Raw genomic sequence first — 18,847 nt, 5'->3', positions numbered from 1 at the left:
GTCTAAAGGAAAGAACCATGGTTTCTATCACACGCTTTGAAACTGTCCCAATCCAAAGATCCTTTAGTAAGGCTTGGCAGCAGCCTGGCAAGCTTTCTATAAACCAAAATATTAGCACTCGCTCCCCAAAGAGGAGTATCAGAAAAGAGAGGAAATCATACCAGCTGGTCCAGATACCATCCGCAAATGCTCATGTTACCCTGGTTCTCATCCATGCATTGACGGAAGTTGCGGACATCAGTCTCACAGGCGGGGTTCTCCCACGAGCTGTTGGTAGCGCTGCTCTGGTACAGGCCGGTGTCCATGGCCTGGTTCTGGGCAGGAGCCTGCTGGGGGGGCCTCGGCGGGGGCACTTGAGCCACCACCGCCGAACATACCACCGATAGCATGACCGATGGAAGAACCAACAGCAACACCACTAAAATAACCAAATATTAGCATGCGGTTCGGAAAGGATGCCAGTCTCGGCGGATTTTCCCGACTTGGCCGGAAGACTCGCAAATGTATAGCAAAAGCAAAGGTATTGTAATGAGGTGTCGTCACTTACGCAGCGGTAGAAGCCATTTGGCCGAACAGACCGGGGCCAGCGCTCTGCTGGGGAGGAGCCTGCATGGGAGGAGCTTGTTGTTGGGGATGGTGAGCGGCGGTTGAGTGAGGTGCCTGCTGCTGGTGTTGGGGAGCAGGGGCCGGACGGGCAGGAGCCGCGGTAGGGCGAGAGGGAGCGCTACGCGCGGGAGTAGGGGCGGCACGGCGTTGTTGACGAGGCATTTTGATTGATATGGTTTTGATTTTTGGAGTAAAGGAGGAGAGACAGATACATGAATACTTCGAAAGCCGAGGGTGGAGAAAATCGAAGCTACGAGAGGCTGAGTCAGTCCCTGCGGATTTGTTATACGTGTTCTGATTGGCTGTATGTATTATCACGTGCACCGGGGTTAACGGCCTTACAAAATAAGGCATAAAGGCAATAAATGGATATACAATGTACGGGTGTTAATACTAGGAATTTTTATTATTCTAACGATAGGTGGTCATTCTTAGTGATAGAGGATCTGTGTTTCAACTGCTGGAAGGAACATTGGTAATTCAGTGTTTAATGTTCAAGTCAAACTCCATTCAGTGCTTTATGGCTGGGTATCTAATGGTCGTGGTGTACAAAATCGGCAGTACAAGGACAATAACTAGGACCGCCTCAAGATGACTGTCTCTGGGACTTTCCAGGTCACCTTTATAATAGGTAGACAGACATACAGGAAGGGAGCAAAGTCTATTTGGCTTTCCGAGCCTTGCGAGCTTCCTCTTTCTTTTGTCGCCGCAATTTCTTCTCGTTTCTCCGCTCCTCTTTGCTAAGCGATCCCTTCTTGGACTTTTTAATCTTTTTAGGCTTTGCCTCATCGCCGGCGTCTTTCTTAATTGCATCTTCGTCCGTCTTATCATCGTTGTTATCGTCCGAGTCGACAGTATTCTGTGCTGAATCGGCGCCACTAGAAGTAGCTGTCGTTTCCTTTGCAGCCATCTTTTTAGCCAGCATAGACGCTTTAAGTTGAGCGCGTGCTCGCTCCTTAGCTTCCTTTTCTGCGCGTTCCAGATCAATCTTATTGTTGCCAGCCTAGGTAGATGTTAGTCGTGACTCGAAATCACGGGCGTATCCACGGAACTTACCAGGCCATGCTTGATAAATCTGCCTGCTGCCGCCTTATCTAATGTCATGGTGCGTTGTTCGGGCTCAGTCTCTAAGGCCTTGATCTTGGCGAGGTATTGCTTCACGCGAGTTAATTCCGTCCACACAGGGTGTTGTTTCGCATCAACGCCCTTGAGGCGCAGATATGCTGCAAAGTAAAGTTAGAAAAGCCTCATTTATTCCAATGCGATTGACCAAAACTTACAGAAGATGAGGGACTCGAGGACGTAGGCAGTCATGGAATGGATCTTGGCCTTGTCCATAATGGGCAAATTCTTCGACAACTTCGGAAGAGACTGGGTAATGAGAGGCCCAAGAACTTCCTCAAGATCATCAACTTTATCATCAAGCTGCTCCAGCAGCGGCATCAAATTTGGTGCGTCCATGGTGATGTGGTGTTGAATGAACAATCGGCGATCGAAAAATTTAGGGCCGGTGCAAACTGGGGCGGCAGGGGCGGGCGGTGGAGGAAAGAGACTCCATCATTCGCGGCATCGCGTCGCATCTCCGACATCATTATTTTCTTTTCTACGGAGATATTGGGAATTCTCGCATTTTGCTCGAGGCGAGTACTCTTTGCTTATTTGAAAGCCTTATTTGTCGGCACATCCCTCATCCCTTTCCTGCACCCGACCGTTCGCTCTCGGACTACCTTGTCGCTACACTCGGGGGACTCCTCTCTCCCTCGAAAAACTTCGCCAAAGTGTTTCAAGCACTACGATCTCGCCCGCTATGGCGCGGCGGGCGTTTCGATATATGCATTAATGCTCGGCAATTTGGCTCCGGTAGCTTGTTAGCCAGGTTCTCTACAACGACATCGCAAAAAAATGACAATTCTCCAGAGACTGAGGTTGAAGGTCTTGTCTCAGGCCGTGTACACATCCTTGGCTCCGGGAATGCGGGCATCTTTATTGCACAGTCTCTCGCCAAACGAGAATGTCCACCCGATGTAACATTATTCATGGTCAACTGGGGGATGTACGAAGCATATCGCCAAAGGAAGAAAAGACTTACGATCGACTATGACGGTCTGACTGATGGGCTCAAGAAAGGAATCGGTATCGAAGTTCTAACCGGCGGCAAATGGTACAGAATTCCTCCCGATTACGGGGAAAAATATGAGGATAATGGTGAACGTATTGATCACAAAGGCTCACCACCGAGACCGGAGAAAGCTAAAGAGCCTATCGACTGCTTGGTCGTAGCTTGCAAGTCGAATCAGGCGTTCAACGGTATTCGATCTTTGAAAAAACGTCTCACGTCCGACTCGACCATCATGTTGGTTCAAAACGGATTAGGTGTCGCCGAGAGGCTCAATCGATTCGTATTTCCAGACCCAAGCCGACGTCCAAACTACCTACACGCGGTTTTCAGCCATGGGATGGACAAAAAGGATATGTACAATGTCAGATACAAGACGGTTGGAACAACAAATATTGCACCTCCGGCCCCGCGGGAGATAACTTTGGCAAAGCCAGAGGATGACACTTCGTGGGCACCTTCGATGAAATACTTGACTCGCCTCTTCACTCTTACCCCATCCCTCGTTGCCTTCGCCAACACACCGACCAACGTTCTCATGTATCAGCTTGAGAAGCTTGCAGTCAGCAGTGTCATCGATCCATTGACTGCATTGAACGATTGCCGAAATGGTGATCTACTCTACGTGGAAAGTGTTTCTCGCCTGATGCGATTGCTTCTTCTTGAGATTTCAAGAGTCATCATGGCTTTTCCGGAGTTACAAGGAGTTCCTGGGCTAGAGGATCGGTTTTTGCCTGAGCGCCTACGCCGACTAGTTGTCTGGGAACTGGGTCGAACTCGCCGCAATATTAGCCCAATGCTGCATGACGTTAAGCACCGGAGAGGAACGGAAGTCGAATATCTGAACGGATACATTGTTCGCCGTGGAGAGGAGCTGGGCATCACCTGCGTGATAAATTACATGATCAAGCATCTTATTCATGCGAAACAAATGATCTATAACCGCGCGGAGGCTGAAGCGGTCCCTATCGACTCTGATTTCGAGATGCAAGATTCTTCTCATTTGACTGGTCCACAAATAACCACTTCATCATCACCAAGCACCACCAAGGCCCGTCAATCCGTGAAAGACTCTTCTGAATCGCCCTGAATATGCTCTAGTCTATCCAAAGGTTTAAAAACCATGCAACTGAAGAATCATTTATAGAGAAAGTGCACTGGATGCACTCTTGCAGATGCTTTTGATCTGCTCCCAGCGCCGCAGCAAATTCCCTGCCTTTGCACGATCTGTCTGAGGCACAGCGTCCGACTCAATTGTCCTTCGCAATGCCTTCATTGTGACATCTGCCTCTGTGGCATATGTCTTCAGCCACCTTTGAATGATGGCCTCTGACTTCTTTTCATCCACGCCCTCGGTCGATCCCTCCAGGTGATTCGTCCAATCATTCTCATTCATGTACATTAGACACGCAGCTATCTCTGTTCGGTAGCATACACCCTCGGCGTTGACACAATAATTACTATGTATAATTAGCAATAGTGCATGAAAATACCCGGCTTGCGTGTGTCAAGTTCAATATTGAGCCCTTACCCGTAATACTGATTTAACCACAGCGTCTCTTGTTTGTCTGCACTGGGGAAGTCACGGAATATGATATCGTCAAGGTAGATACAATCTGAAGTATTCTTGTCCATGAAGAATCCATCTGTGAAATCTTAGTTGAAAAAGTCCACAACCGGGACGAAGATGGATTGGTTGAGCTTACATTCTGCTAACAACATATCGTTTGAGTGGCTTCCGTAACTCATATAGACCTCATCGCCGACTTCATAATCGTCAGTGGCACTCAAGGTATATCCATCTTCATCAAATTTGACATCGCACTTGATTCCGCACAACATTAGCCACTTCACGCAAGACACGTACAATTCACAGAAGAAAGAACTCACCTCCACATCGGAGTGATTGAAATAATCCGCAAAGGGTAACAGAGCCATAGCATCATTTCGATCCTCAGGAGGTTCTTGATCTGGCGCAACCCAATAGAAACTCCTCGTGTTAAGAATCAACCAATGATACGAGAAAGATCGCCAGTCAATATTTGGGATGGCAGAGACAACATCATCCCAAGCTTTCCTCAGCCGCTGACCTTGTCCCTCCACCAGATTCTGATGATCGGCCTCATACTCTTTCACTGGTACGCCTTTTTCAATCGAGTTCCAAGACCCCGAGATAGATGGTGGCAGGAAGTTTGTGCAGGGTGTGGCAGACTCATCTGTTGCAGCACCATCGGGCCAAGACAAACCGCCTAGTGATCGGGGCCACATCAAAGGCATGCTATCCTCAAAATCTTGCCGCGTTGGCCAAGTCTTGAACCAGAGTTTATAGGGAGATAGTTCTTCTTCGCTGCCACAGGTGAGGTAGGCCGCAATGATAGCCTGAACCCTAGTGTCTTCTGGGAATTGGTCACGGAATTCAGCAGGGATCTTATCCATTGTCAAGATTGTTGATGCAGGAACTTTGACTACAAATTCGCCAGACTGTTATAATTTGAGTTATGTGAGTTATGATATTTTATTTGATTTTGTTTTCAAAAAGGGAATTTGACTAGGGTTAGTCTGTTTTGTTTCTACTTCATACCTTGATTGGCTCCGTCGCGATCATTCCTAGTCCACGGCCTGGAAATCGCGCTGGTCTCACTTTATTCGCAATGACTCCTTGAGCCAAAGCCCACTCTGTGAAAGTCTCATGGACTTCGCCAGGACTCCAGTCTGAACTCATGGCGAATGGTTTTGGTTTTTGGATGTCTGTGCATATATTAATGAGCGTGCCAACTGTGGGGATATCGGAGATTTGGGACCAACCTATCAATTAAGAATGAATCTGATTCCTTAAAAAATAAGAATGTTCTTGGAATTAATTGGCGTATTCAATTGCAAATCTGCAACTTTGATCAGCAACCATAGCAAAAAAGAGAACTCGCGAGCCTTCAACTCGACTGGATCAACAAAGTGGAGACAATGCCAACTTAGTCATCAGAATAATCCACTGCTTAAGAACAGTCTAAATTTCATGTTAATTTATAATAGAACATCAATCTGGAAGTTCCTCATCTAAATCCAGATATCTTACTTGGACATTGGCAAAGACCCTGATGTCATAGCAATAGTAGTAGTAGTAGTAGTAGTAGTAGTAGTAGTAAGCTTCAGGTTGTGTTGATGGATCAATCTATGTTTAAGAGTGGACACTTTATCAACCTCTTGGACACTATAAGTATACCATACTGTCTTATCGTATTCTTTTTGTGGGGTGATAAATAAGGAGTAAGCGATAATCGGGAGGAGGTTAAGACTAAGAAATAGGGTAGTTCTTAGCTAGTGGTATTTTATATAGGGCTTGATGGGAGGTCATGTGCCATTCACGTACCTTGTTTAGCAAACACTTTTCAGGTACCGTGCGAATCTAGATACCTGAATATTTTCTAATATGATGAATTCTTTATTACTTGAATCATGCTCATCAGATTAATTCTTAAATAGTTACCACTGTTCATTGTGATGTATGGTGACCACCTTGTGGCAGCTCCAGCAGCGAGCGATAACGCTTATCGTTCTGCCGCTCGGCCTTTGACCTTCCCGTCGTACGATCCCATCCGGCTTGACCAACTTTAACTTCACAATCAATCAATCTACTCTACACTTGAAATGTCGCTTGTCGGGAGGCGCGGAGCTAAGTGCCTGCGCTCCGTATCAATAACTGGCCAGCTATCACCATGCACTAGCAATCTACGACCATTCTCCGTGCTCAACCGTCCACAGCCAAATTACCCAGGCCATATTCCACTCACCACCATTGAACGCGGTGCTCTCGCCATCGGTTCTGCGCTTGGATCTCTTGTGAATCCCCGAAGAGCTGGTATGTCACCCGGACCATGTGATTGAACACTCCTTTCCCAGAGCCGGAATGAGGCGGTCGATTCCACACTCCCGTCGCAACTCTGTAAACTACAAAAACCAAATGCATGAGCTCTCAAGCTAACAACGCGCCCAAAAGACCTCATCGCAGCTCTAGGAGAAGCAACCGCAACCCCATACTTTATCTACCGACTCCGCAACGCAATGCTCTCGGACCCAACAGGCCGACAAATCCTCCGCGATCGTCCACGCATCACTTCCGAAACACTCAAAATGGACTATCTCCGCACTCTCCCCGAGAACTCTGTTGGTCGAACCTACGCCAAATGGCTAGACCGCGAGGGCGTCTCACCCGATACACGCGATAACGTACAATATATCGACGACGAAGAATGCGCCTACGTCATGCAGCGATACCGCGAGTGTCACGACTTCTACCACGCCGTAACCGGACTTCCCATTTTTGTGGAGGGAGAGTTAGCGCTTAAGGCGTTAGAGTATTTGAATACGCTTCTTCCAATGACAGGACTGAGTCTTTTTGCATTTGTGCGAATGAAGCCTGCTGAGAAGGAAAGATTTTTGAAGCTACATTTGCCGTGGGCTGTTAGGAGTGGATTAGCTAGTAAGGAGTTGATTAATGTTTATTGGGAGAAGGTGTTGGAGAAAGATGTTGATGAGTTACGGAGGGAGTTGAATATTGAGCAACCGCCTGATTTGAGGGAGATTCGGAAGATGATTCGGAGGCAGCAAAAGCAGGAGAAGGAGAGGTTGCAGCAGCAACAGATGCAGCAGTAGAGTCTGTGTTGCTGGGACTTGAATGTAAAGGCAGTCTACTTTGAGGTGAAACATGTACGATTATCGATTTTGTGAATATACCATCAGCGAAACGAATCAGTTCTGAACTGGCAGGTCAGAGCTCAGCATTTTGAGGGTTCCATATCTGTAGGCCCATCTACTTCAAGGGTTACTGTTTTCAAATAACCAGTATACTCTGCTGCACCGGAGAGATCAAATCCCACAAGAACCAAGTAACCCAATTCATGTCAATTGCGTGAAACACAGAGTCGTATTCCATAAATCCCAACAACCACAGAGCCCTGCATAACAGTTCCCACTTCTACTGCTATAGTGTACTTTTCCACATTTTACAAATCAAGCAGATCATCATCATCATCCCATCCACCTTTCCGCCGAGTATAAACAATCTTATGCTCCTCTTCCTCCTTCCGCTGATTCTCAGCAACAGCATTCAAAAGATCCTTCAACTGTTCCTCCGTGACTTTCTGTCGTAGTTGGCCTGACTGCGCAAGCATGATAAGTCGGTTCTCGATATCGGCTGCGCGCGATTCTTTCACGAGACGGATACGACCGAGACGATCTGCGGCGGCGGGGTCAAGAATTTGCGACATGATTGAGGCCCGGCGTTCCGCTGTGTTATGTTAGTGATTTCTGTCGGGGGCATGTCTAGGTGATTTTGTAGGCGGGATGTGGTTGTCACATGGACCGGAAGTTCCAGGTCGGTGGTAACTTGCCTTCGGCTTGCCTGGGAATAAATACATATATGAGAATAGTTCCTAATAGTAGATTATTAGAGCACTGGACTTACCTCTTCTGTTCTTCTTGTCCACCATCTTGGCTAGGGCCGCCGCGAGGACCGCCACCCTGCTGCTGTAGTTGTGCGAGGCGAGCTCGCCTGATCTGTTCTTCTTTAGAGCGGGTATGGATGTAGCAATTTGAGGCTTTGACTTACCTCCTCCAGCTCTGCGTCCGCCATGATGATTTGGGCTTTTGTGGTGGTGTGCGCGTGCTTGGCTTTGGAGAGTGGAAGATTATTGAGTGACCCCACTTGTACCGCCTGGACGCTGCCACGCGGGGAAACGTTCGGACTACTTCAAGTTGACAAAATAGGCATAGGATCTATACGAAAGACTTGTTAAGCGGTCTATGTACATATATGTTATACATCCAGCTTTGAATATGAAAACTCTTCAATGTTAATGCGATATTCAAGTTATAAATTTAATTGGTTCAACCAAAGAAGTTCTAGGATTGTCCTCTGTCCTACACATAAAGTTATATTGGACTAAGTTATATGTAAAAAAGACACCTATTGGAGGCTCGAAATCCCGATTCAGTTCTTGGTACTGTTATCTTATGTAGATTTTACAGCCTTTCAATTCACAGTAGTGCTTTGCAACTTGTGGGCCAAAAGACTTGTATGGACGCAATATGACCCGGGATCTCCCAATAGGGGTTTATAAAATCCAACATCACGAAGGTTGATATCTAGTCCCCCTAGTAATACCACTCTGTATAATCGGGGGAAAATTATATACTCGGATATTATAACTGGTTCTAGTATCATATTTCTGTCACAGGAGGCAATTGAGTTATAGGCCTACTTGTATAGTTGCTTTTGTTCCATTTAATATAGGTTAGGGCTGATAATCGCGAACTTATATTGGTGTACTTGTTTTCCTCTTGCTTTTCTGGCATTGTCGTAAACAAGAAAATATTAAACTACACTAGCGTAAGAGAGCGAGGACGTATTTGACCAACCAAATGTCCTCTGGTACATGATATCAAATCTGCATAACCGACCTAGTCGGAATATCGCGACCAACCAGCAAGGCTGGCCAGGCAAAGGGGCAAAATGCTGCGCCTCGGCCACGCAAATTGCTGCTCGTGCATTATACTATGTACTATTTAAACTGTACAAGACGGAGCGGCCGCTGGTTTTTTTGGAGGGGGGGGGGGGGAGAAAAAAATAGATCTTCCCGAATACGCGAATGCGCGATCGGCTGGCAAGATCCGGTCTAGTTTGGCGACTATTTGCCTGTGATGGGCATAGTTTGATCAGGCAGAACTTTCAGGTCGAAGTGGTTTAATATACATGAAGCAGACAGCTGGAGCATCTATGTATAATAGAAGTAGATTTGTTCTTCCACTCTTCGTTCTTTCATTACATCTCTTTCAATTATACTGTACACATATATGTACACACCACTGGATAGTTGATCAATCTAACCGATCGGGTGAGATATCCACTGGTGTTCGTCACGTTCGCGCGGGCCACTTCCGGCGTGATCGCATGACTAAGCAACTTTGCCTTCGTGTTGCAATCCCACCCCCGACTCTCTGCTTCTCTTGTCACTCTTGCTGGTGGTTGTCTCCCACCCCGGCTTCTTTTGCGATATACTCTTTTCTTTATACTGTCCTTTTGATACCACCAGTCATTTCAATCGCCACCGCCTCTGATCCAGCCTACCGATCCTTTTTCTTATCTCCCGGATTCGAGAATTCGCTCCGAACGCTAGCGGGGGTCTGCTAAGCGCCCAGCCATTTCTCTCTCTTATCCCCTCTTCTTTTCCCCGAAGTGAATGGCTCTGGTGATTCCTCTTCATCTCCGCCATAATTGGGTGTGATACCTCCGGGTTTCTTGTTTACATTTCGGCCGTGACCAAGAAGACCCGCACATCTTCAATTCACATTCCTTCGACGCCGTCTACGTCACCCATCATGGCCGAGTAAGTTGGACGGGGGATTCGATGAGCGGATAATTGCTGACCCTCGAAATTATAGTCTAATTGCCTTCCAAACATACCATCATAGCCTAATGCCACCATCCACCATGATCCCGCGTCACGCTCACAAGCGTTCGCTGTCTTCTGAGCACCGAGCTCTATCTCCCGAGAAAACCGTCACCAAAGCCAAGTCGACTACCGACCTTACCCAAGCCGCCTCCCACGCAGACGCCAATTCTACACATCCCCAATTCGAAGAAAACAACTTCAACACCTTGCAGGACCCACGTCTCGCTGCTGGGACAGAGGTCTCACCGTCGACGTCATCGTCTCCTCATCACCCCGACCTAAGCAATGAAGTTGCAGCGCTAAGTGTGAAACTGATCCAGGCGATCAACAACCAGACAACGCTAGACGACAGTCTGGTCGCCACGCGCCAGGAGTTGGAGGTCGCCCAGGGCAAGATCATTGCTCTGGAGTTCCAGAATGAGAAATACCGCCGAGATATTGATCAACAAGTTTACATCAAAAAGTCGGATTCTGACCGCGAAATTCAACAATTGAAAGCTGCACTTGCGGAAGAGCGGACGCAGCGTGCGGCAGTCGAGAAGGGCAAGAAGACGATCGAACAAGAGCTAGAGACCCTAACTGCCGATCTCTTCGAGGAAGCCAACAAGGTTAGTTCTGACCACAGATTCCTCGAACCTACGAAAATCCCCGGAAGTTTGTCTGACTAGCTCTAGATGGTTGCCGCAGCGAAAATCGAACGAGAAGCGGTGGAGAAGAAGAATGAGCAATTACGCTCACAAATTAAAGATACCGAGTCTCTCCTCGCATCGCATCAAGATCAACTGGCTGAGCTCAAATCGGTCATGCAAGGGATGCATCTGACCAAGGATGATCTGGATAGCCGGACCAATGTATCAACCGCCCCGCCGTCCCCGGGAGGTGTACCGCCGCCGCCGGGCTTTTCCAGACAGGAATCTGACTTAGATAACGAACCCACCACCTTGAATCCCGAGGAGCTCACACCAGGCCCGTCATGCAATTTCCCCGAAATGATTCGCATGGTCTGCCGTGCGGATCTACCAGCCTATGACGACTTCCGGGATTTGCTGGTTCTATCTCGCACGTCCAAACCCCCAAGTCGTGCAGGTAGTGGGTCTTATGCAGGCTTGAATGTGATGAGCTTGGCTAGCTTCGCAACGGGTGGATCCAACTCAGCCACTTCATCACCCACGAAGGGCGTTACCCACTCACCTAATGGTAGTCTGTCCTCACAGACTGGCTCACATATACCCTTGAAGGATACACGATTCTATAAGAGGGTTCTTATGGAAGACATTGAGCCAACCCTGAGACTTGACCTATCACCAGGAATCTCATGGCTCACTCGACGTACAGTTCTGAGTGGCATTTGCGAAGGCTCGCTTGTCGTAGAGCCAATGCCCGCTGCGACGAAGAAGTACGAGTTTCCTTGTTCAGTTTGTGGCGAACGCAGACCTGGAGAGAACAATGAACGTACCCATCGCTTCCGGACATCGGAAAGCGAAAGCGCCCAGAGATACTCGATCTGTGTGCAGTGTCTGGAGCGAATCCGCGCTTGTTGCGAGTTCACCGGGTATTTGCGTTTGATTCTTGATGGACACATCCGCGCCGGAGATGCGGAGGAAGAGAAGGATGTTTGGGAAGAAACTGTTCGTTTACGAGAACGAATGTTCTGGTCCCGTGTTGCAGGTGGCATTGTCCCAATCTTCCCAAAGCCTGTGGACCCGGGGATCCCGCAACCTGTTGACTCGAATGATGCGGATGGTCCATATGATCTCGAGGGCGATGAGTCTTTCTTGCCTCGGGACATTACCGTGCAATCTCACGATGGGGCCACCTCAACTGCTGGTCTTCGGCCCGGAAGCAGTACCTCTGCTACTAAGCTTTCTGTACCGGAAACTAGCTCATCCAGACCCGTGACACCCGATCTTCCGTCTTTAAATATACACGACGAGGCTTCAGCAGATGAGGCTCAAAGGCGAGGCTCGATCGACTCCGATATCAGCGTCTACGAAGAAGCCGTTGCTGAGGCGGTAGATATCCCGGCAAATGGATCCCAATCGCAGGCGCAAGGCGAATCGTATGATGCTCCTCATGAATCTGGAGATCAAGCCACCACCGAGTCTCAGCCGGAAATCCCAGCTGAGTTGCAGCCTGCTACTCAAGTCGCGCCGAAAGAAGCCGAGATCCAGTCTCACCCAGAGGTGCATATCGAGTCACCATCTACCACCCATGATTCCGCAGATGAGTCTATATTTGAGCCTCAACCCGAGGCACCAAAAGATTCAATGCCCCTGAACCCTAAGTCTCAGGATTCTCATGATTCCCATGAATCCCCCCGCTGGCGAGGAGAGCACCCAGGCCGATGATTCCAAGCATGCATCTGCATCTGCATCTGCATCAACATCGGCATGAGTATGATGACCCCACGGCTTCCTAGTGCTTAATGATTCTTCAACTTTCCCCTTTGACATTTGTCTTTTTCTTCTTATCTTGTGTGACACCAGTATCGTTGCACCTCGCATTCTCGCATTTCTGATGAACCAGGCGTTGATAGAAACTACTCATTCTTCGGCAATGGCGCTTACGCCTCTAATTGCGCCTTGCCACATTGTTCTTGTGCTTCGTTATCCCACACATCCTGCCGGGCTCATGTATTATTATATTATTATTACTTCTGACTGTTGACTATACACACTGTAATGCCCCTTGCCTACGTTGCTTTGTCTCGGCCCAGGCGTCCTTTTATTCTCGAAGATGTATACATAATTACTAGTATTGCTGATTTTCATCCACCTCTATCATTTCAATTCCAATTTCAATTTAGAATAATTCTATTTCTCGTAATGGATGTAATTGCAATGCTTCGGTCACCCCGATGCTCTACGATCCATGTTCCAGAGTTCATCAACTCTGGCCCTGATCCATTGGCCAGAGTCTACCGGCTAATGCTGCCTCAGTGACTTACTAGTCATTATACTAGTTAGTCTAGTAATTAGCCTACTTATCTATATTGTTTAGTTCAAAAAAAGTAAGCAAAGTCTCTGCAAATCGCGTCATTCGCCGCTGAGATGACATGGCCCAGTCTAACCCCAATTAGGCATTGTCAATCGCCAGTTGGGAAGCTTACTCTCGTCTAGATTTGCTTGTCATGATTCCCCTCCAGGATTATTTTTCTTATCTTGTCTTTCTCTTTTTTTTTTTCATTCACTTCTCTTTCTTTTCGAGCTTTCGAGATTGTATTCGCGCATCGCAATTACACTCTGATTGAGAGTGTCTTATCTCATTGTTTCAAACCACGCTCTTTCCTTATCAATCCGATTCTCAATTACAATGGCAGCATCGGATTTTAGAGATAAAAAACAACCAGATTACGCCCTAGCCACGGAAAGTGATGATCCGGACTCAATTAATGCGATCACAGCTCTGGTTGCTGCAGGTTAGTTGTCTGCAGTGGAAGCGAGACTTTGTTTTCTTCTCAACTAACCCATTACTGACGGCAGACCGTGAACATGAAATTCCACTTCGGACAATGTCATGGCAGAAAACGGCCATTCTTCTCGCTGGTGAGCAGGTGTGCCTGGCTATCATGGCTCAATCATGGTCTCTTTCGTGAGTATCGCCCGGTCGAAGATTGATGAGAAATTACAGGCTGATGCTGGGTTATGCTGTAGTGTGTTGGGATGGGTTCCGGGTATTATCACGATGGTGCTATGTGCAGTATTATTTTGGATCACCTCTATTACCATGCACAAGTTCATTATGAAATATCCCCAGATCATGGATATCTGTGAGTTATCTAACCTTCCCCTAGAATGGCACAGCCTACAACATTTAGTAATTGAATGCTCTGGACAGGTGACTTCGGCTACTATGTGTTCGGAAAGAGTCGTGCGGCCTATGTATTCTCTGCATTTATGCTGCTGGCGAATAACATCCTTCTAATCGGATTCCATATTCTCACTGGTGCCAAGGTACTGAATACCTTATCTGATCACAGCTTATGTACGGCTGTCTTTTCTGTCATTGCAACTATTATGGGCATTGTGATGTCTGTCCCGCGTACACTTAACCATGTTAGCTCCATGTCCATGGCTTCATGTGAGTCTGCCTTCCACCCGGTACCGACTAAGAGAGTAATTTTCACTTTACTAACCCAATTTCAGCCGCATGCATGGGGATCGCTATTCTTCTTTTCCTCGTCTTTGTTGGAATTGAGGATGCACCTCTATACGGATATAACGGAAACTACCCAACAGCAGGATTAGTCAAGACATACGCATTCCCAAAGCCAGGAACTACATGGGTTGCATGCATGAATGCTGTATTAAACATCACTTTCCTCTGGGTCCCACAAATTCTTTTCCCCAGCTTCATTGCTGAAATGGAACGCCCGCAAGATTTCCCCAAGGCCCTTGCGGTACTGACAGGGATCTCGGCAATTCTCTTCATAGTACCTCCAGCCATTGGCTTCCGATACCTCGGCCAATATGCCACTGCTCCAGCCTTTGGCAGTTTACGCGTTGTGTCCTACAAAAAAGCCTCTTTTGGTTTTGTGATTGTCCCAACACTGATCATCGCCGTGATATACGCCAACGTTACAGCTAAATTTATTTATACTCGCACAATGAGAAATTCTAAACATGCGCATAGCCATACTGTCATCGGTTGGGCTGTGTGGGGTCTTGTGATGGTTGGAATCTGGCTTCTTGGATTTGTCTTCTCTGAAGTTATTCCTAGCATGGGAGATTTCCTATCACTTCTCAGTGCGGCTTTTGACTCCTTCTTTGGCTTTATTTACTTTGCGATTGCCTACTGGCAGCTGAATCGTCGGAAGTTGTTCGCAGGTATAGGGAAGACAGTCATGACTCTGGTGAACGTGTTTATCTTTTTTGTTGGGTTGTTTATTCTTGGCCCGGGGCTTTATGCTGCGGTTGAGGCTATTATCGCTGATTATTCTGGAAGTATCACGCCTGCTTTTACCTGTGCCAATATGGCTATTTAGATTTTGGGTCTCTAGGCGTTCGATTGTTGCAGGAGGGACCAACAATTTTATATTTTATACCATGCAGGAATAATATCATTCGTGATCATGTATTCCTGAAAGTTGTAGGAAAACCTTGCCATGCTTTACAGCCTAATTTTACTTTGACAGTTGAAAATTCAACCCAAGCCAAGGCTGGCGATTGTTGTCAACACCGAGTACATATGTAGTACTCCGTACACAGGTCGCTCTGTTTAGGGCTGACGGGTCCACCAATCACAAATGAAGATCGTCAATAGAGTGTGGACCACATCGTATTCGTATCCCTCGCCACTTGCGTCAAACTCCCATCTTGGTTTCTCTCAACTTTTAGGCAATCTACCACTCTAAATAATCCAGCACCGTTCCAGAAATGACATTTCGTCGTTCCCACCGAAAATCTCGACATGGCTGTAACAACTGTAAACGAAGGCGAGTCAAGGTAGGTCTTTCACCAGCAATTTTCTCACAAGGCATCAACTTATTTTGAGTGTAGTGTGACGAGGGGCGACCAATTTGCGCTAATTGTGATCAACGACATGACACATGCGTATACAATACTTCAGCACCTTTCAAATTTCCAGAAGAACAAGACGCCCCTCTCGGAAGACCCGGCAGTCAAAGACAATCAGAACCGGCAGGTCCGGCATCTGAATCACCCAATGTCTTGAATAACTTCGATGTCACAAATCCTAGCTCAACACCACCAACACTAGATATGAAAAGTCTAGAACTAGTCCTCCAATGGATAAAGCATACACACAGATTCTTCGCCCGCAATGAAGAAACAAGAAGACTTTGGGAAATGCCAGTCCTCCAAGAAGCACTTCAAGCTCCGTTCCTAATGCATGGAATCCTAGCACTCTCCGCACTACATCTCTCGCATTTCCAATCCAATCAAGAAAGTTCAGATTGGTTAAATACAGCCCTAGCGCACAAGAATACGGCTTTATCAATGTTTTCTGAACAATTGCCGAATATCACTCAAGTCAACGCAAAAGCTATGATGAGCTTCGCCGGGTTGGCGGTTGCTTTTAGCTTTGCGAGTGCGCTGAATTTAATACCATCAGGGGAGGGGCCTAGCCTCAGCTCATTGACAAACATTTTTACGCTCTCGCGAGGTGTGCAGACTGTGATTAACGCCGAGTCTAAATTTCTACGAGAAAGTAATTTCTTCCCTCTATTTGATATCAAAACACCGGATGAACCTATTCCGGATCAATTCTTAAACGCATTTGAGAGACTCGAGAAGTTGAATGTCGAGTGTTATCGCCAATTACAGGATCATGAGATGGTTACTTATCAAAGGGCTATTGCATATATGCGAGAACTTGCGCCTTTTACGTTTGCTGAGCCGACGTCGCTGACTTTGCTTGTTGGGTGGGCGATTCGGGCCCCCGGGAAGTACTTTGAGGATTTGAATGAGAGTAATCCGTTTGCTTTGGTGGTTTTGGCTCATTATTGTGTGTTTATGCATCTTGCCAGGAAAAATTGGTGTGTGGGCTCCTGGGGACGTATTGTCTTGCAGGAGATTTCGCAGAATCTTGCTCCAGAATGGCATAATCATATTGGGTGGGCTTTGGAACAGGTATCCACTACTCCAAATGAGAATCTATAAGCATTATAGGGATTATCTATACGTCGATGAACTATGACTAAAGAGAAATAACATTGACGTGACATGACACATGAAAAGAAACGCTGAATACATCAGGTACACCCCAGACTAGCATAATTTAGGGCTCCGCCACACGACTAGTCTCCAAAGCCGACCCAGCAACAAACTTGCGCGTTTTATAGATCTTCTCCGAGTAGCACTCTCCCCGGCCAAGTAAGCAATTAATCTCACTGGGGTGAGCATACTGTAAGACCAGCATAGTAACGAACATGAGCAGTGCATCAAAGACATAGATGAATGCCTCGGTCCTCATCAGATATCCATCGTATCCTTGCAAATACTCCACGACACGAACAACAGACCGCACAAGGATAAGAACACTAGCAACATAGAGCGCAATCATATGTTTATGCCAGAGAGCACTCAACTCAATAGATCGTGCGGTAGGTCTCTTAGAAAGACGGATTTGGAAGATCACAGCGCTAATAGCGAAGAAACCAAAGAAAACAATTTGTACGAAGAGACCTCCGATAATGATGTTTTCGCCTGTAGAAGGGTTCGTCATATCCTTGACCATTATTCCGGCACCTGGAGCAGAAAATGGATTAATGAGAGCTCTTAAAAGTATTGCTGTGTGAGGATTGCAGTATTCAGGATATCCTTACCAGAAGCCTGCATCAAAAATGACAATACATCACCCGCAACAAAGATCTTCGTGAGCCATCTGAGTTTAATGACGGAGCTTTGCTCTGCATCTAGCATTTGGATGATTCTTCCCAGAGTCATGTAGATACTAGCAGCCAAGAAGGCGGGCGCAATGAGAATGAGGGCGCTTTGCATGATATATGGGCCTTTAGTAAAATCGGGTGCTTCGATGGATGAAAGAAGACGGCCAATGTATCCGACCGTTTCGACTATCGAGAAGAAAAAAATGTTAAGACAGGTTACTTGGTGTATCATGAGGTGTTTCAGAGATGTTGTGTAGTAGGAAGCGTTGAATGAATTATTACTTACGAAGTCCGCCGATAAGAAAAGGAATCATGAACCATGTTCGTGTACGGATGAGTTGGTAGAAATGCATGATACTGCTCAATCCGAAGAGAACGGTGAAAATGGCCGCCGCAGCCGTGGACGGCGTGTAGTAGTAGAATGTCCAATGTGAAGCCATGATGGTTCAAGTTCTTCAATATTATGACCACCCGGAAAGAATGTAGTAAAAATACGAGGTGAGAGAATGAATTAAGGGAAGAAATCAGGCCGAGACATTGCTGCTTCTTATAATAAATCCTTCCGGTATTTCAACTTATTCCTAGTTGAATTTATTGAATCCAGGCTACGAAGATAAAATAGCAATTTACCATCGTACTCGTTTCGTACTCTAAAATAGGAAGAATCCCCTCTTTCGCCACAAATTTAGCAATTCAATCGAGGAAATTCAATGGAAATGGATCCACTTGCTTATTTAGAGTGTCGTGTTCGTAACCTTGACCTGATTAAGAGTGAACTAGTCCGGATAAGGTTAGCTCATATCGAGTATTTCAACGACCCGTTTTAAATAGGCAAATCTGATCGTAGGAAGATTTTTTACTTGCATTGTTCTCCTTTGGTTGAGATCTTTAAAGATTTGGCATCGTAATTCATTCTTTCAAAATGGATTCATGGAAATTTAGTGGGTCATGCTGAGTATTTTAATTGAGTTGTTTACACGCTGCGCCTCACTCCTTCCTGGCAGTGCTGTTCCCCAAACTATAGTCTTGACACATTGGAGGCATTTTCGATTTTTGAAGAGTACAGGACAACATCTTTCTTCCAAGGAAGATCCATAATACTATGATCCCACAGAGGCGATTGCCGTATATGCGGAAAATGCTTACAATTCATTATAAGTATGTATGATCAAAAAGGGATCGGAGGTGAATGTAGAAGAAGAAGAAGAAGAAGAAGAAGAGGAGGAGGAGGAGAAATGAAGATAGGCCCCTGTAGTATGATATCTACGAGTACTACATGCTCATATTAAAGACCATTTTCATTAGATCAAAGAATAGGAATCCTTTCGC

At 46.5% G+C, this 18,847-nt stretch overlaps 10 protein-coding genes across 10 annotated transcripts; 5 read left to right on the top strand and 5 right to left on the bottom strand.

The window, feature by feature from the left end:
- Window positions 1-48: 48 nt before the first annotated feature.
- On the bottom strand, window positions 49-797 carry N7469_005440 (uncharacterized protein). Its single transcript, XM_056644360.1, has 3 exons — window positions 548-797; window positions 162-418; window positions 49-96 (listed from the first exon to the last, which is right to left on the bottom strand). Exons 1-2 carry the CDS (start codon window positions 766-768, stop codon window positions 244-246), a joined length of 396 nt encoding a protein of 131 aa, XP_056501174.1. The 5' UTR covers window positions 769-797; the 3' UTR covers window positions 49-96; window positions 162-243.
- Window positions 798-1,267: 470 nt separating this feature from the next.
- Window positions 1,268-2,067, bottom strand: N7469_005439 (Sas10/Utp3/C1D family protein; the record flags this gene model as incomplete). The annotated part of the gene is made up of 3 exons (XM_056644359.1): window positions 1,268-1,609; window positions 1,663-1,829; window positions 1,887-2,067. The coding sequence occupies 3 exons, from the start codon at window positions 2,065-2,067 to the stop codon at window positions 1,268-1,270; spliced, it is 690 nt and encodes a 229-aa protein (XP_056501173.1).
- A 575-nt stretch (window positions 2,068-2,642) lies between these two features.
- Window positions 2,643-3,812, top strand: N7469_005438 (ketopantoate reductase family protein; the record flags this gene model as incomplete). Its single annotated transcript, XM_056644358.1, has 1 exon — window positions 2,643-3,812. The coding sequence occupies one exon, from the start codon at window positions 2,643-2,645 to the stop codon at window positions 3,810-3,812; it is 1,170 nt and encodes a 389-aa protein (XP_056501172.1).
- Window positions 3,813-3,863: 51 nt separating this feature from the next.
- On the bottom strand, window positions 3,864-5,444 carry N7469_005437 (uncharacterized protein; the record flags this gene model as incomplete). The annotated part of the gene is made up of 5 exons (XM_056644357.1): window positions 3,864-4,182; window positions 4,254-4,368; window positions 4,429-4,546; window positions 4,613-5,203; window positions 5,304-5,444. The coding sequence occupies 5 exons, from the start codon at window positions 5,442-5,444 to the stop codon at window positions 3,864-3,866; spliced, it is 1,284 nt and encodes a 427-aa protein (XP_056501171.1).
- A 923-nt stretch (window positions 5,445-6,367) lies between these two features.
- coq4 (ubiquinone biosynthesis protein COQ4) lies at window positions 6,368-7,372 on the top strand (the record flags this gene model as incomplete). The annotated part of the gene is made up of 2 exons (XM_056644356.1): window positions 6,368-6,578; window positions 6,717-7,372. The coding sequence occupies 2 exons, from the start codon at window positions 6,368-6,370 to the stop codon at window positions 7,370-7,372; spliced, it is 867 nt and encodes a 288-aa protein (XP_056501170.1).
- A 350-nt stretch (window positions 7,373-7,722) lies between these two features.
- Window positions 7,723-7,986, bottom strand: N7469_005435 (DNA-binding protein; the record flags this gene model as incomplete). The annotated part of the gene is made up of 1 exon (XM_056644355.1): window positions 7,723-7,986. The coding sequence occupies one exon, from the start codon at window positions 7,984-7,986 to the stop codon at window positions 7,723-7,725; it is 264 nt and encodes an 87-aa protein (XP_056501169.1).
- Window positions 7,987-10,193: 2,207 nt separating this feature from the next.
- On the top strand, window positions 10,194-12,518 carry N7469_005434 (guanine nucleotide exchange factor SEC2; the record flags this gene model as incomplete). The annotated part of the gene is made up of 2 exons (XM_056644354.1): window positions 10,194-10,778; window positions 10,845-12,518. The coding sequence occupies 2 exons, from the start codon at window positions 10,194-10,196 to the stop codon at window positions 12,516-12,518; spliced, it is 2,259 nt and encodes a 752-aa protein (XP_056501168.1).
- A 964-nt stretch (window positions 12,519-13,482) lies between these two features.
- Window positions 13,483-15,154, top strand: N7469_005433 (uncharacterized protein; the record flags this gene model as incomplete). The annotated part of the gene is made up of 5 exons (XM_056644353.1): window positions 13,483-13,588; window positions 13,653-13,761; window positions 13,824-13,939; window positions 14,008-14,250; window positions 14,316-15,154. The coding sequence occupies 5 exons, from the start codon at window positions 13,483-13,485 to the stop codon at window positions 15,152-15,154; spliced, it is 1,413 nt and encodes a 470-aa protein (XP_056501167.1).
- A 391-nt stretch (window positions 15,155-15,545) lies between these two features.
- Window positions 15,546-16,790, top strand: N7469_005432 (Zn(II)2Cys6 transcription factor domain-containing protein; the record flags this gene model as incomplete). The annotated part of the gene is made up of 2 exons (XM_056644352.1): window positions 15,546-15,614; window positions 15,669-16,790. 2 exons carry the CDS (start codon window positions 15,546-15,548, stop codon window positions 16,788-16,790), a joined length of 1,191 nt encoding a protein of 396 aa, XP_056501166.1.
- Window positions 16,791-16,908: 118 nt separating this feature from the next.
- N7469_005431 (RTA1 domain-containing protein) lies at window positions 16,909-17,958 on the bottom strand (the record flags this gene model as incomplete). The annotated part of the gene is made up of 3 exons (XM_056644351.1): window positions 16,909-17,378; window positions 17,456-17,704; window positions 17,805-17,958. 3 exons carry the CDS (start codon window positions 17,956-17,958, stop codon window positions 16,909-16,911), a joined length of 873 nt encoding a protein of 290 aa, XP_056501165.1.
- Window positions 17,959-18,847: the final 889 nt, after the last annotated feature.

This window comes from Penicillium citrinum, assembly GCF_028827155.1.
Source record: "Penicillium citrinum strain IBT 23319 chromosome Unknown utg000004l:1.0-2404223.0:1.0-2405248.0, whole genome shotgun sequence".
In the NCBI taxonomy this organism is placed as follows: domain Eukaryota; kingdom Fungi; phylum Ascomycota; class Eurotiomycetes; order Eurotiales; family Aspergillaceae; genus Penicillium; species Penicillium citrinum.
This window is presented reverse-complemented; position numbering and strand designations above follow the sequence as displayed.

Bases quoted from the DNA above. Each gene is read 5' to 3' on its own strand.
- N7469_005440 (XM_056644360.1), bottom strand. From the start codon at position 768: ATGCCTCGTCAACAACGCCGTGCCGCCCCTACTCCCGCGCGTAGCGCT. The intron at 419-547 runs GTAAGTGACGAC...TGGTTATTTTAG, and splicing joins CAAATGGCTTCTACCGCTGC to TGGTGTTGCTGTTGGTTCTT.